Source organism: Malaya genurostris, chromosome 1 (genome assembly GCF_030247185.1).
Source record: "Malaya genurostris strain Urasoe2022 chromosome 1, Malgen_1.1, whole genome shotgun sequence".
NCBI classification, from domain to species: Eukaryota; Metazoa; Arthropoda; class Insecta; order Diptera; family Culicidae; genus Malaya; species Malaya genurostris.
Window position 1 is genome coordinate 108,036,782 of NC_080570.1, and position 17,172 is coordinate 108,053,953.

General features: G+C 38.6%; 1 protein-coding gene across 1 annotated transcript; it reads left to right on the top strand.

Annotated features, from left to right (window-relative positions):
• Window positions 1-3,699: 3,699 nt before the first annotated feature.
• LOC131440313 (sphingomyelin phosphodiesterase-like) lies at window positions 3,700-5,954 on the top strand. Its single transcript, XM_058611476.1, has 4 exons — window positions 3,700-3,848; window positions 3,926-4,374; window positions 4,431-5,405; window positions 5,469-5,954. Exons 1-4 carry the CDS (start codon window positions 3,734-3,736, stop codon window positions 5,805-5,807), a joined length of 1,878 nt encoding a protein of 625 aa, XP_058467459.1. The 5' UTR covers window positions 3,700-3,733; the 3' UTR covers window positions 5,808-5,954.
• Window positions 5,955-17,172: the final 11,218 nt, after the last annotated feature.

Genomic DNA, 17,172 nt, shown 5'->3' on the forward strand with positions numbered 1-17,172 from the left:
CTTTTTTTTTCTTCGGTAGGGTGCAATTGTATGACAAATGCCCTTTGCTATAACAATTGTAGCACACGGTATCTTCGCTTATTCGGGAATTGCCACGGTAACGAGAGATATCCATTTGTGCTTGTTTAACACGTGCATCTTCGTAAAATTTTCCTGGTTTAATGAAACTTTTTCGATTTGCTGGATTGCCTTGTCCGACATAGTGTATTACGTCGGAGTTCAATTTGGACATTTTTCGCGCCTCGATGGTGGCGATCTCAATCGTTTTTGCTTTTTCCAACAATTGTGCCAGGTTCAACAAATGATTAGAGTCTCGGAGCATTGCTTCTCTCGATTTATCGTTTCGAATCCCGGCCACGAAAACTGATTGTACTAATGTGGCTTCTGTTTCAACACTTACACTACAATGCTCGACGATATTCTGCAGGTCAATGGCGAAATCGTCCAGTGATTCGCCTTCTTCTTGCTTGCGCGTAATAAGGCGGTGTCGTTCCGCGAACACGTTTTTATTTTCATCATGTAAAATTTTAAACTTGTCTATTATTTGCGTATATGTTTTATCCACTATTCTACTCGGTTTGAAACTTCCTATGATGCGGTTGGCTGTCTCTTGACCAACACTAGTAATGAACTCCAATGCCTTTTCGTCCTCTGGGGTTTTATTTAGTGCAAAATATATGTCCACTGTTTGAAGATATGAATTCACGTTTAATCCTGGTATATATACAGGAAACTTTCCTTTTGTTCTCTTGTCCACCGTCACCACCATTTTACTTTCATTTTCATCTGCCGAAGTAGCCATGTGGATATCGGGTTTCACTGGTACACAATCTTGGTTTTGTCACTACGTACAATTATCCCGTGAACGTGTGAATTTACGTTCTTATTTCATCTCACTAAATTATGTTTTATCAGCATATAGCTTTGAATCCTCGTCGCCAGTATGTTACGTCTGGTAATGACTAATAGGGCTTTCGGACGTCTTACACTTGATACACGTCTATCCTGTACAAGCTTTCAGTTATCACTGTTCTTTATTACGGATTCTGCTATCTACTTGAGAGCTGAGATTCCTATCTCATCTCACCTCTCACTCACAAACATCGCTTTATCATGCTGCGCGAAAAACTCCTGCTACAGATACCTCTGTTAAAATGAACGAATCGATACCTCTGTTAAAATGAACGTATTTGAACCATCTATGGTTTGTTGGAATCTATGTCATAAAACATATTTAGTTTACAAGGTCAATTGTGACAGATGTTGTTCTAAAACTGAAAATTTTATCATAAAACTTCGTAAAATTCGAAAAGTAGACATCCGACCTCAAAAACATTCAATAGCTTTCAGGCTGACAAAGAGATCTTTCGTTTGCGACTTAGTTTGATCAAAATCGGTCCGGTCGTTCCTGAGATATCGACCACACACGGGCCTCGGAAAATTGTTCTAAAGTTTAAATGAATTCTATACCTATCTTTTATGTTTATAGAATAGGAAAAAACACACACACTACAGCAATTGAATGCATTCCAAAAATTCTAAAACTAATCGAATATATAAAATTTAAAAAATTATCACATCTTTTTTTCAAAATCTTAAAGTTATCAATGCAATTCAAGTAATTATCAGTAAATACGCGTTCTCGAGATATTTGAACATCGAAACGAAGTTATTATTTTCGTACAATTAGCAGTTTCCGTGTAACATCAATTTGAGAATAGCACTAGCAGAAATATGTGCGGATTTGCGGTTCAATGCATAGGGTGCTGGTCTTACAAACCAGTTGTCATATGTTTGAGCCCCGACCTGGAAGGATTCTTAGTATTAGTAGGGTCGTAGCACTAGCTATGCAATAGGTAGGAGCTTCGAAGTCTGTTGAAACATAAGGTCGATTTTCACAAAAGGAATGTATCATACCAAGGCTTTGCTAGCAAAAATGTAACAGTTTTAAGTCAAAGTTGTGCCTCTCTATCCAGTCTAATCGTAGGGTTTGCCATATTAAATAAGTATACAAAATTTCGAATCAAATCGCAATTTTCTAAAAAAACTCAGTGGTAAAATAGTCTCTGATGATATTTCGATGCTACGCTTCAATTCGGCAGCGAAGTGATTTGTGCATAATTTAATTATTATATTTTCATCTATAAAAAAAAATCTCTGCTAATTTTATATTTTCGATGTTCCGTGGTCAATATGTACAACAATTTTTTTTCCACATTCTAAATACTGATGAATTCCAGTTGGTTGATTACACAGAACTATTTAGATAAAACCTAATAAAACGCTATTTACCATAAGTTTGGTTTATAGAAGTAACAGAAGCGCAATTTTTTGCGTGTCTCGAACACACAGCATGCGCAGCGTTTGAATGTTGCATTTGAATTGGCGTAGTGATAGCCTGCGATCCTGTTACTTCTGCGAATGATATTCAAGAAATTGGGTAATATATTTCTCGATCATTTTAGATATTATTCAATGTACGTAAGTTTACGTAAATACCATCGAGGAGAATGTTCGCTAGTGAACTTTTCACAACTGATTTTTTACCATGTGACTATCAGTGAGAATCGCGTTTGCAAAAAAAAAATCAGTATTAATTGTATGCTATCGAATAAAATAAAATATTCCTCGCCAAATAAACGGCGATAACTTTTAAAACTCGATTGCGGTGATTACCCATTGTCAACAAAATATCTGTAGCGAATTTTTGTTCAATGAATTTCCTGATCGATGATTTTTTCGTCTGAAAATCATTTGCGACAAATTTCAATCGCGATTTTCGAAACTTGGATTTCTTCCCAACACTGCTTTAACCGTAACAAATAGTAATTGACAATTGAAAAGTGATCAGAGTAAATAGTAATCGAACGGAGCAATGTCTGAACTATACAGTAAGGTCATTTGAGCGATTCTAAGTGTGCTCTACCGGCTGTTCAACATGCGGGCGAGCATTGTGATGTTGAAAATTTACTTATTCTTGCAATGCTCGGCTCAAACGCATCAATTGTCGTCTAAGAACGAAGATGAGGTTTTTGAACCAACGGCCCGCGAATCTCCATTGGTTAGTAGTAAGAACACCTCTCCTCATCCTTCCATAAGGTTTTTTGACCGTACTCGGCAATTATTAAAATCTGAATCTGAATCTGAATCTTACTTTTATTCACAGAATTCTGTAAAACATCTTGTGTGCAACTGATTGTTTGATGGAAACTAACTAAACTTCAGTAAAATATATCAATATTACCAAACAAGTGAATATATTTCTAACACTTACCGAAAGTTTGCAGGTTTTAAGGTCTTGAACCGTGTCAAATACATGAATATTCATAAGAATAGATACATTGGTAAGCCGGGTATAAATAAACGAAAAAAATACATTGGTAAGAAACTAACAAATTACTTTTCTATTACTATTAATATTCGCTAATGCCAATAATTATTATTACTTTGGTAAAACGCAATGAATTTGAGTTGTATGCAAAATATGGCATTTTACAATCATAAAACCTTCCAATATCATACTGTTACTAAAGACAACAACGATACTAACGTAGTAGATAGTTGTATGGGCTTGCATGTTGTATACGAGAAAATCAATGTTGTAGCGATAAGTAATACATGCTTTAAGATAAAAACGTGAACATCACACGAGGTATAAAAGAATGCCATCCATGCTTGGTTGTGGGTAGTCGAAGAGTTCTTATCATCGAACAAGTTATCATCGACGGTCAGTATGAAGTTACCGATTTCAACGTGGCTAGTGGCTCTCCTGATCACCTGCGTCTGTGGTTACCAGGTTGATCCCACTGTCCACAATCAAACCATTCAACTACTGCAAAGGGATTACGGTTAGTAGTTCTGTCCGAATCATTTTTAAATGTTTGTTTTGTTATTTCAACCAACGTACTTATTACATATCGTGTAGAACAGATTCAATCCGAATTCTTACGCTTGAGGAACGCTGGTGTAAAGACAGCTAGTTTCATGAAAATGTTCGACTCTTGGAAGATTTCAACAGATGGACGTTACAAAGATTCAAACCGCTTACCAACAGGAAAGGAGAGCTCATTCTGCCCGACATGTCGCCTTCTAGTATCACAGTTGATGCAACTACGTATGAATGGAGCCACCAGAGAGGACCTCTTTAATACGACATACGAAGTCTGCATTTCATTACCGATTCAGGAGCCTGATGTTTGTTATGGGGCGATAGATTTAAATATTGATATTTTCCTATACATTTTCGACCAACGTCCAACACTTGGTGCAGACAGTGTGTGTGGTGTCATATTCCAGTCATTGGAATGCGTTATAAACGATACGGAATTCACTACATGGTCAATAAATATAGATCCACATGGGACACCTATCACTGTAAGTAAATATATTAATAAGGAATTTGACTTTAACCTATATAACCATATTTCCAGGAATCAAAACATTTTCCAAATGCACGAGGCCCAAATGACATAAAAATAGTGCACGTTACCGATTTCCACTATGACTCAAAATACCTGCTGGATCACAACGCGAATTGCAATCGTCCGGCATGTTGCCGAAGCGATCAAGGAATCCCAGAAAATCCAGAAGATCGGGCAGGTTTTTGGGGAGATTATCGGGACTGTGATGCACCATGGGAATCGATCGAAGATACTATCGATCATATTGTCGAACATCACTCCGATGCAGCCTATATCTACCATACCGGCGATATCATCGATCACGGAATTTGGGAAACTTCTGTTGGTCATAATATTCGCTCAATGAATCGTTTGCACCGAAAGTTGATAGAGGCTTTCCCAAGTACACCAGTGTACAACATAATTGGCAATCATGAAGCCCATCCCACTAACGTTTTTGCTCCGAGTATTTCAACTAATCAACAGTTCTCAGCGAATTGGTTGTACAATTATTTAGCGGATGTTTGGGGACATTGGCTGCCAAGATCCACACTGAACACAATCCGCCAAGATGGATTCTACACTACGTTAGTGCGCCCAGGATTCAGAATTGTGGCCATGAACAATCAGGATTGCTACAATTATAATTGGTGGATTTTGTGGAATCCCACTTTTCTCACAAGGCAGCTCCAGTGGCTTCACGACGTTCTGCTTCTTGCAGAACAAAATGGAGAGAAAGTTCATTTATTAGCTCATATTCCATACAGTTCTACTGGTTCAACTTACTTCGTGTGCCAGCGTGAATTCCGACGCATTGTTGAACGGTTCTACGATACTATAAGCGCTCAGTTTAATGGGCACACCCACCGAGATGAGTTTAATGTGTATTATTCGAGAGAAAATCCGGAATATGCCATCAATGTAGCTTGGAATGGTGGTAGTGCGACAGCTTTCAGCTTTATAAATCCTAACTATATTGTTTACTACGTGGATCCTGAGACCTATGTAAATTTTGCTAGCGAATACATACAAACAACTATTACATTTTATTATTTTCTTCGATTATAGCAAGTGACCGATTTCGAATCCTATATCTTCAACCTGACAGATGCAAACCGTTTTCCTGACCGTCGACCCGAGTGGTACCGTCTGTACTCGTTTGCCGACGAGTTCAAAATGCACAACCTTAGTCCAGCCCAGGCAGATGAAGTAATCAAACGGTTTGCAACACCTGCTGGTCGGGATGAGCTGCGACGATACTGGGAATTCAAAGTAAAAATGGGAGATCCATCGCTGGAATCGGGCTGCACCGATAACTGTTTACTGAATCATCTTTGTGAAATTGTTATCACCGAGCTGGGCGATGGCGTAAAATGTGAAGAATTAAGAGAAACGTTCTTCGATTAGTTAGTGTCACGGTGTGTATGCTATAAAAGAAACATGTGCTTAGTATGTTTTTGAACTTTGCATTTACATGAATACCTTCAACTTTCCTACGCTTGTATTCATGTCATGCTGTCACACAACAGCACAGTCATCGTTATGAGAAAATAAAAACACTCGATTCGAAAATTCTTTCAGATTTTTCAAACCGACCGATTCCAATGGTCATTTTCCTTCTCGTAGCATTTTTTAGCAATCGGCAACAAAGGTTTCTTGTAAAGTACAGAGGCGTAACTACCAGGAACCTGGAGAGTTAGCGTTTCCCAGGTTCCATAACTTAAGGGGCCTCCAAAGTTTATCACCCAACACCACTAAATGGTTATTGCACAGAGATGTCTATCTCCTCTGTGTGACGAAGAGCAAGCAAAATTTCTCCCCTCGCACTGACAACTTCAACGAGAGCTCTTCTCTTTCACATTTATACACCACTGTTGTGTAAGTGTGCACGCATCATGAGTGCGTTTGTTTATTTCCTTTTACCTCTTCCACTGAATCGCACCAAAGTGCTAGAGCATTAGCTAATAAATTCTCTGAGGTGGATGCAGATACTTTCACAGAGGTGTACACGCCGGTGAGCACTCTGCTGTATGGTTTTCGTAGATGAAGCGTGGACACGCAAAATCAGCAAAATAAAACAATTTATCGTAAAATTTTCGGTTTTCCTTGCAAATTTTTCATAGCAAGGCCAGATCTACTCTCTATTAATTGAAGTTCACAGAAGTGTTCGCTCACAATCACGCGCCAGTGGTCACTTGGGTGTATTTAGACGAGAGCGCGTGTGAGCGATTCATGCGAAGAGAATGTGTTTCACTCGCGCCAGCTGCTTTAACCACAAGCACACACTCAAATGCTGTCTATTCGACACTGAGAAGAAGTGCGCTTTCCTCTTTGTGCGGTGCTTCGTTTTTTTCATCCTCGGTGTGGCAGAAATCTGACTCTAGCGTTTATCACTCTGGTGAAATGCCATCTCTGTGCAGGCTCCACTTTTTTCCATGAAACGCTCCATAACCGCAAGTTTAATGAAAAGCAGTCTTGTATATTCGCTACCGCAAACGAACTGAACCCCCTTTTTCAATTCGTCATCACAAACCTACGAACGCTTTGCAGGTCTTAAAAAGAAAATACGTGCCCGGGGGGATTGCGGGCCGGTATTTCCCACACCAAAACGCGACTATCGCATGAATTGCACCATAAAGCATTTGCGCACTCGGCCGGTGAGACCGGTCAGACATCCATTTTGAAATGACTTGAAATCATAAAAATGGCTTGCTAAAACAAGCTCTACAATTCCGTAATGATTAATAACATCCAATCCGGAAATAACATCATAACGCAAATGTGACAACTCCTTTGATTTCAGCCTCACAGATCACATGAAGTGAACGGCAACTCGATCAGATGCACATAACAAAATCATAACACAAGTATTTCAACAGTTGATATGTTATTTTAACAATTTACGTTATTTTAACATAATTACAAAATCAGTTATGAAGTTTTATTTTCATCTGCAAGACTCATGATAAAGTTCATTAATTAGAAAAATGAATTTTTCCGTTGCTTTATATCGAGCTTTATAACTGTGATATAGTTTTTCTGTGTTAAATTTTCTATCTAATTTGTTACATCTATTGTTATAAATTTCTGCTTTCTGACTTCTGTAGTTATATCAAATTCAATAATAATTGTGATACAAATGTTTCAAAATCTGTTACGAGTTTGTTCCCGTTAAAGTCTTTTTTGTTATGATTTTCAACAGCTTACCATCCAAAAATATTTCAAAATTTGTTACAAAATATTTCTGAAATATATTACTTCAGTTGTTATAAATCTGTTATTACCATATGATCGGACCAGTATTTATATATATTTGAATACTTCTAAGAAACTGTCTTTGCTATAAAACCAATACCTACTCTGATAAAACTCTCGCCTCCGGCTGCTCGGCCATCCATGGAAGTTGACCATCAATGTTAACTTCCCTCTCTGAGCAGCCTAGATAGCCGTGTAGTGTCGGTAGCGGTTTCCCAACTGCTAAGAATAACGCTACGGTCCACCTGTACCGGTGGTATAAGTCCACCAAACAGGTAAGCCGTGTGGCATCCGGCGGAATTATTTTTTACCAAGAATTGATCCACTGGTTTCCTATTCCATGTCGTAAAAGGCCACAAAAATAGGAACTCCTAAGTCAAGGTGTATTTCCGTGCCGATGGCTGAATGGCTGCAGGAGGTTAAACATTGCAGTCGTGAACGGAATATCTTGGGTTCTTCCCTTACTGGATACACGCAATGCTTAGCAATCAACTTCTTTGATCATCGCTTCGGCAGGCAAGAGATTAGAAAGCTGAGTGTCTGTGGGTGTCCTCAAGGTGGTGTACTATCCCCACTTTTATGGAACCTAGTCGCTGATAGTTTGTTAAGGAAACTTAATAACCTTGGATTTCCGACTTATGGTTTTGCCGACGATTATCATATATTGATGACCGGTATAAGCATTAACACTCTCTTTGATTTAATGCAGCAAGCCCTGCGATCTGTTGAACAATGGTGTTGTCAGGTTTGGATTATCTGTAAATCCGGGCAAAACATCAATGGTGCTTTTCATTCATCGTAGGATAATTACAGGAGCTCGTCCGTTGCAGTTCTTTGGTTCAGGGGTCACTGTGGTCGATCAAGTTAAATACGTCGGGGTTATTCTTGACTCAAAACTGAATTGGTCTGCTCACATTGATTTCAGGATTAAAAGAGCTTGCATGGCTTTCGGCCAATGCAGACGAGCTTTTGGAAAATCATGGGGACTCAAACCCAGATATATTCATTGGATCTACACAACTATCGTTAGACCAATTTTAGCATATGGATGTCTTGTATGGTGGCAGAAAGGAGAAGTCGCGACAGTTCAGTCAAAGCTAAATCATCTCCAAAGGATGGTCCTAATGGCGATGACAGGAGCATTCACGACAACTCCTACTGCTGCTCTAGAGGCGCTACTGTGCATTAAACCACTACATGTGTTCCTAAAACAAGAAGCATTATCTTGTGCATACCGTCTTAGGGTTACAGGGCTTTGGAACAGTAACCCATTAGAATATGCTACCAGTCACACTCGCTTGTGGTCTCAAATGGTTCCGTGGGATGAGTATTTACTCGCTCCTAGTGACCTAACTCTCACATGCAGTTTTCCTTTTAAAACATTCAATGTGAGCTATCCTCTTCGTTAGGAATGATTGTCTGGTTGTCTGGAACAAAAACTTGATGAACACATAGTTTGTTTCACGGACGGTTCTCTGTTGAATGGTCGTGCTGGTGCTGGTATCTACTGTCGTGAAATAGGCTGGAGCAGTCTCATTCACTTGGTAGATACTGTACTGTGTTTCAAGCAGAAATCTACGCAATTCTGTGTGGAGTACAATCGGCACTTCAGCAGAGGATCTGTGGTAAACGTATTTATTTTTGTTCCGACAGTCAGGCAGCCTTAAAAGCACTCAGTTCGAATGACTCACGGTCGAATCTAGTGATCGCATGTCGAACTCAAATTGAAGACCTCAGCATTTCAAATGCTGTTTACTTCATATGGGTACCCGGCCATTCTGGTATTACTGGAAATGAATGGGCTGATGAGTTGGCTAGAGCTGGTGCAACGAATGATTTCGTTGGTCCTGAACCAGCTTTACCACTTTCAACTAGTTGGATAAAGCACAAGATACGTTCTTGGGCTGCATCCAAACATGCCGGCTACTGGCGCAGCTTGCAAACTTGCGCTCAGACAAAAGCATTTCTACCAGATTTAAATCTGAAAATGTCAAAGTGTCTACTGCATTTCTCCAAGTATCATTGAAGTATTCTGGTCAGAGCTCTGACTGGACATTGCAAACTCAATTATCACATGGCTACTATTCAACGTGCTGAGTATTATTCGTGTGATTTGTGTGAATGAGATTATGGTACTTCATATCATCTGATATGTAACTGTCCCGCATTGACGCAGCTACGTATCCGGGTTTTTGGTTCTCCATACATGGTTGAGTCTGTGTATGCGGAGCTAAAATTGAAGGATATTCTCTCGTTTCTCACCCAATGTGGTAAGGAGCTATAGTCAGAAGGGTTCATCGTTCTTCCTGGAGTGAATGAATCCCTTCTGTATTCACCTTAAATAGGGTTTGGCAGATTGTTTGGCATCCTCTGGGGGGTACCGCATTTACTTCTGCTCGTACATACTGCGAGTCGTTCTGCATTCTTCCGGGAGTGCAGAATGGTGTCGCTTTTGTAAGATCTCTAAATCCTCTCGGGGGTTGGAGGTTTTATTAACAGCAGACTGTTCGGGACCTCGTAGAGGTTCAGAATTTCCTTCTGCTTCCACTAAATGTGATCCTCAGCAGATTGTTCAGCATCCCTCAGGGGTGCAGAATTTACTTCTGCTTTTATGTGTTTTTGTGTCGTCAATTTTTCCCATCCTCCTAGTCCAACCCTTACCATTTCCTTTCAATCCTTCCCTCTTATATATCGGGAAAATGATGCTAAAAACAAATTGATGGCAAGGCACAAATCTCCAAATATCAAGGGGAACGTGCCATTTGAGCCAATTTGTTCTGATTCCTGATTCCTGATTACTTCAGTTGTTATAAATCTGTTATTACCATATGATCGGACCAGTATTTATATATATTTGAATACTTCTAAGAAACTGTCTTTGCTATAAAACCAATACCTACTCTGATAAAACTCTCGCCTTTCAAACAGACTCATTGACACATTTATTCAATTATGTCTTCGGAACAATAAGTGTTATTCATTTATTTATTTTTATTCATTTGTAACTTTTATTGACAAAATGTGTTTGACATGAACTTTGTTAGCTTATCACAAAAATTGAGCTAAGTAGAATGGTATATAATAATATAGCGGGTGAATGGTATGCGAATGGTGTATAATAATATAAGTGGAGCTTTCCAAAAATTATTTTTCCTTCCTGTAGGCAAAGGCAAAAATATGAAAATATTGTCACTAAATCATGTCTGACTTGAAAGAGTTTGTTCAAATGATCGTTTAGCAATACACTATTATTCTCTACAAAGCTAAGAAAGCTAATCTCAGCAGCTGAAGCGAAGACTAAGACGCTGACGAATCCTGCGAGTCTTACACTCAGTACCTTTCAATTCTCTTAAGGAGCAAGACACCTTGCAAGCATAACAGTAAAGTCAACAATGTGTGCGTAAAAACAAAATCCTGCGCTTCTTTCCCTGAATATATGGTTATTTCTTCTGTTAGCACCGGTCATGACGCCAATGTGGAAATTGATGGTGAAACTATTGATCGCGTTAGAGAAATGAAGTATCTTGGAGTCATAATTGATGAAAAGTTAACATTCAAATCTCATATCAATAACGTCATCAAGAAGATTGCCAAAAAGTATGGTGTATTATGTCGTTTGAAAAATGACTTAACGACCCATAGTAAGATTCTTTTGTATAAAACAGTCATTTCACCACACATTGACTTTTGCCCATCCATTCTGTTTCTTGCTAATAACACACAAATCTTGAGATTACAGCGACTGCAAAGTAAAATCATGCGATTAATTCTAAAATGTAGTAGATATACCTCGTCAGGTTTTCTACTGAACGCATTACAATGGCTTTCAGTGAAACAGAGAATTTACTACTTAACCATGGTATTTATTTTCAAGATATTAAACGACATGCTGCCTCGATATTTGTGTGATCGAATTGAAAGAGGAACTGATTTGCATAGGTACAATACTAGAAACGCATCTGATGCTAGAACACCAAGCTTTCTGTTAGCCAGATCGCAAAACTCATTGTTGTACAAGGGAATAAGTTTTTTCAATTCGATGCCAAGTGAAATCAGGCGCGCGGCGACATTGGTGGAGTTCAAAAGGTTATGTATTTCACACATAAAGTCCGCTTTGTAAGCAAATATTTAGTTAGTTAGTTCAAATTTTTTAGATTTTTTATTTTTTTTACGTATTACGAAGATTGTATTTTCTTTTTCTTTTTATATATTATTGTGAGACGAATTAAGTTACTATGTTCGGTATGATGATGATGGATTTTTAGTTTGTTTGAGAGTTAAAAATAATGAGCAGTCTACAAACGTTTGAGCCTCGCGCGCGAAGCAGGTAGTGACTATTTGGAAAGCGAATAGGACTGGCCGAAGAGCCTTAGCATTCAGTGTGTTAAGTTTGCTCTTGACCTTGATCGCAAGGTTTGATTAATAATTTAAGGAATTGATTCGGGAGATTAATTGGGATCGACAGTTGTTGATGGAATTGGGCTTGGCTCTGCTCATCCGCAGTCTCGTTACTCCATCGTAGCTGATGTGTGTAGCGATGAACTGGTCCGGCGGGAAGGGCCAGGTGAATTACTGTCTGATACTGGTAAAGATATCGGGTTCGATTCCTGATGTGATCAAGGATCTTCCCGGGTTGGAAATTTTCTTGATTAACCCTGGATAGTAAATCCGAAATATTTGAATGTTATTTTGTGGTCAGTCGTTCTTTTGAAGAAGAATCAATACCTGCTAGATTGATCAGATCGTTTTGTTTTGTTTACTGGTTAAGATATGTGCAAAATATTAATTATCATTTAGATAACTCGTTCTGCTCACACCTTTGTAGGGGTATGAGGTGGGACCATCATCATCATCATTTCAATCAATAAAACTTCCATATAGTTGAAAAAATAAATTAATCTGTTCATCCAGCTTAGAATTGCAATTCGAGGAAAGCGAAATAAAGATTTGCGTACCTTTATGAGAAATCCCGCAAAATAGAAACCATTAATTTAACAAGCGAAAGGCGATAGATATGGAAGGTTGTCGTAAAATTCTTTATTTTTCCGGAAAACTACTTTTAAAAAGAAAATATTTAGTTTTGTTTATTTCGTGTAACACGATCCAATACAAATGCATTGAAGCAGTGTAGCCAACTTTTTATTAGGAAATTTAAATCTACATTTATAAAATCTAAGTAATTTTCCATCAAACATTAGTAAAAAATTGATCAACAAGTCAATGTTTCGACATTGCTTAATTAGTCACCTTGAATAAGCTAGCAGGAAAAGAATTTTAAAAATAGATAAGTGATAAATGTACAAAGAACTCTTTGGAACGATAAGTAATCTAAACTTTATGAGCTCAACTCTCTTGTCTTGATTGACACACATCGTTTTCCATGTAACCTAAAGTTCATATAAAATAATGTGATTTGGCTTAACAAGTCAGTTTTTAAGTTATTATTCACACTTGAAAGTGTGAAACATCATTCGTTTCCATCAAGTATAGCTTCTATATTTATTCTCGCTATATATCTATGATTAACATAAGATCTTCTATTAAGGAATGATCACTCTCCTTAAGTTATGAAATAAAATAACAGTTTTTGAATATCGGTGACAGAAAATGGATCACTGTTATTAACAAAGAAAATTAGTTTGATAAAAAATGATTGTTAAGCCTCCAAACAAAACTCAAGTTTGTGAATAAACTTCCTACACGGAGAACCCGAAGATCACAAAATTTCAATATTGCAATTGTTGTTTCACGCCCTAGTTGTTTTAACTTAAATATTGTTTATTTAACTAACATATCTGTTGATTTTGTCATAACCATCCAGGTAAACGAAATAGATGTATTCGAATGCTGTCACTTGGCTGAGAACGAAGACAGTAAAACGCAAAACAAAAATCCTCTTCATTTCACCTGAATCTTTTCATGTTGAAAGTTTTCTATAGTACTTAAACGTCATTTATGTCAGTTACGTAGTGGCCGTTTCATGTAAGTGAAGGTATGTAGATGAACGTAAGAGTTAATTGTAAAGCAAATTTTCATTTACTGAATAGATATACAGTATAACGCTTAAAAATTACTGCTGAAGTGAAGCGATAGTATTTGTAACAGTGCACCTCTAGCATTGCGTCATTGCTCAGTTCCACGAGTGGCACCTCATTGAAACGTTTCCTTTTCCGTTTAGGATGTATGTCATTGTCAACTGTAACGATTCATTACTTGTTTGTGGTGCGTGTCTTTGCTGGATGTCATTGCTAAACTGGCAGCAATCGTTTAGTTGTACCAAATTTTAACCAATCAAATTCAGAAAAACAACTACCACTACACTTGTTTTGCTACATTTGTTTTGCAATCGCTGGATTCTCCGTGTGGCGTGAACCGAACGTCGTATCCTGATGAAATTTGGTAGAATTATATGGGATTGTAATACCTTTCGTTTGAAGTTTGAGAAAATTGTATAAGCGGTCTCTAAGAAAGCCGAGTGCATCTTTTCAATTTATTTTGCACATTTTACCCTGTTACTTCCGACCCGAAGCTCGATCCGAATAAAATCCAATAGGAACCTATGGGACCAAAAGACATTTGAATCTAAGCTTGTGAAAATCGATCCAGCCTTCGAAAAAAATCAAGTGCACATTTTTTGTGACATACACGCATACATACACATACACTTTTTTATGTGAATTTTCAGAGTTATGCGGTTTTTTTATGCGGTTTTTCTATGCGAAGTTTTAGAGTTATGCGGTTTTTTTATTCAAATTTTCAGAGTTATTCGGTTTTTTATGCCCAGTGTAGAACCCAGTTTTGAAGACTCCTTTTGCTTAATACAACTACATTCAAATACTACATTTGAATTTAAGTTAGTGAAAATATTTGAGAAAATGAAGAGAGCTCCCTTTGAAGGATATTAAACACTATTTTCGGATCCGAAAACCGGTATCCGTATCGTGAAATTCTCATCATTAATCCATCATTTCTGACCCCCTAAAAGGTATTTTGATGACTTTCCTGCCAAAAGTTAAAATGTTTTTGATGCAGCTGACTGCAAAATGGCCCCTCCTCTCAGCAATCGTTTCCTTCGATGGCTAATTTTTCGAACGAGGTCAAGGATTCGATCACTGTTTTACAGTGGAACTGTAGAAGTATCATCCCGAAAATAGATCCTTTTAAATACTTAGTAAATAATCTGAAATGTGACGCATTTGCATTGTGCGAAACTTGGTTAACTTCTGATGTATCACTAAACTTACACGATTTTAACATTATTCGCCTGGATCGAGATAATCCCTACGGAGGAGTACTTTTGGGGATCAAAAAGTGCTATTCCTTCTTTCGAATTAACCTCCCCTCGATATCAGGTATTGAAGTTGCCGCATGTCATGTCACAATTAAAGGCAAGGACCTTTGTATTGCTTCCATCTATATTCCCCCTAGAGCCTCAGTTGGGTACCACTGGCTCAGCAGTATCATGCAACTTCTTCCCGCACCGACGTTAGTTTTAGGAGACTTTAACTCACACGGTACGGGATGGGGTTGTCTTCATGATGATAACAGATCAGCTATGATCCATGATATTTGCGACAACTTCAATATGACAATCTTGAATACGGGAGAAATGACACGAATTCCCGCACCACCAGCAAGACCAAGTGCGCTGGACTTATCCCTCTGCTCGACATCGCTACGGTTGGATTGCACGTGGAAGGTAATCCCTGATCCCCACGGTAGCGATCATCTGCCTATCGTAATTTCAATCGCCAGCGGATTAAGACCATCGGAAACAATCAATGTTTTGTATGACCTCACACGAAATATTGATTGGAAATGCTACGCAATATCGATATCTGAGAAACTAGAAACAACACAAGAACTTCCTCCGGAGGAAGAGTATACGTTTATGGCTGGCTTGATTCTCGACACTGCGATTCAAGCTCAGACGAAACGTATACCCGGCGCGAATACTAACATTCGTCCTCCCAACCCGTGGTGGGACAAAGAGTGCTCATCACTGAACGCGGAAAGATCTTTAGCATTCAAAAAGTTCAGAAAATATGGAACACCTGATAATTATAGAAATTACGCAGCGCTAGATAAGCAAATGAAGAACTTAGTTAAAGCAAAGAAACTAGGTTACTGGCGACGGTTTGTTGACGGATTAACAAAAGAAACATCGATGAGCACTCTTTGGAACACAGCCCGACGAATGCGCAACCAAAACACAACGAACGAAAGCGAGGAATATTCTAACCGCTGGATATTCGATTTCGCTAAAAAAGTATGTCCTGATTCTGTTCCGGAACAGAAGATATCCCGCGCCGCGACTTCGAATACAAACGAAACACCGTTTTCGATGGTAGAGTTCTCACTTGCGCTCTTGTCGTGTAACAATAAGGCCCCGGGGTTAGACAGAATTAAATTCAACTTGTTGAAAAAGCTTCCTGACTCTGCCAAAAGGCGCTTGCTGAATTTGTTTAACAAGTTCCTCGAGGGTAATATTGTTCCACACGACTGGAGACAAGTGAGAGTTATCGCCATTCAAAAACCTGGGAAACCAGCCTCCGATCACAATTCGTATCGGCCGATTGCTATGCTTTCCTGTATCCGGAAGTTGTTCGAAAAAATGATTCTCTTCCGTCTAGACAATTGGGTCGAGACTAATGGTTTACTTTCAGATACACAATTCGGCTTCCGCAGGGGTAAAGGAACGAACGATTGTCTTGCGTTGCTCTCAACCGAAATTCAAATGGCATTTGCTCGTAAAGAACAAATGGCATCAGTATTTCTAGATATCAAGGGGGCTTTTGATTCAGTTTCTATAAATATCCTATCTAAGAAGCTGCACCAGCATGGTCTTTCGCCGGTTTTGAATACCTTTTTACATAATCTATTGTCCGAGAAACACATGTATTTTGCACATGGTGATTTGTCGACAATACGATTCAGTTACATGGGTCTTCCTCAGGGCTCATGCTTAAGCCCCCTTTTATATAACTTTTACGTAAACAACATTGATGAATGTATCAACACATCTTGCACGCTAAGACAACTTGCCGACGACAGCGTTGTGTCCATTATAGGACCCAAAGCTGCCGATCTTTTTTTTTTTTTTTTTTTTTTTTTTTTTTTTTATTTAGATGGCCCACCCACACCCATACACTTCATTTGTAGAGGGAAGGTTTACCAGCTGTTATCTTTCGATATTTTTTTAGTTTCGTCTACTGCACTTCCGTGTACCCATCCATTTCTCTTCCATCGCTAATCCAAGGGTCTCTGTCTCACAAAAGTCTTGCAGAGATCTTTAAATACTCTAAGATTGTTGGTCCGCTTCGCTTCGTTAGGCAGCTCATTGATTATTTTGTATCCAGCGTAAAATAGCGAGTTCTGTGTACAGGATTTTCTGAAATTCAACAATCTTAGGTCTCCGGCTCGTCTTGTTTCATAGCGATGGGCATCTCTCGCGAACACAATTGTGTGTGAGAGGTATCGGGGAGCCATTCCGTTCGTTAGTTTGAAAATAAAAATC

Bases quoted from the DNA above. Each gene is read 5' to 3' on its own strand.
- LOC131440313 (XM_058611476.1), top strand. From the start codon at position 3,734: ATGAAGTTACCGATTTCAACGTGGCTAGTGGCTCTCCTGATCACCTGC. The intron at 3,849-3,925 runs GTTAGTAGTTCT...CATATCGTGTAG, and splicing joins ACTACTGCAAAGGGATTACG to AACAGATTCAATCCGAATTC. The intron at 5,406-5,468 runs GTAAATTTTGCT...CTTCGATTATAG, and splicing joins ACGTGGATCCTGAGACCTAT to CAAGTGACCGATTTCGAATC.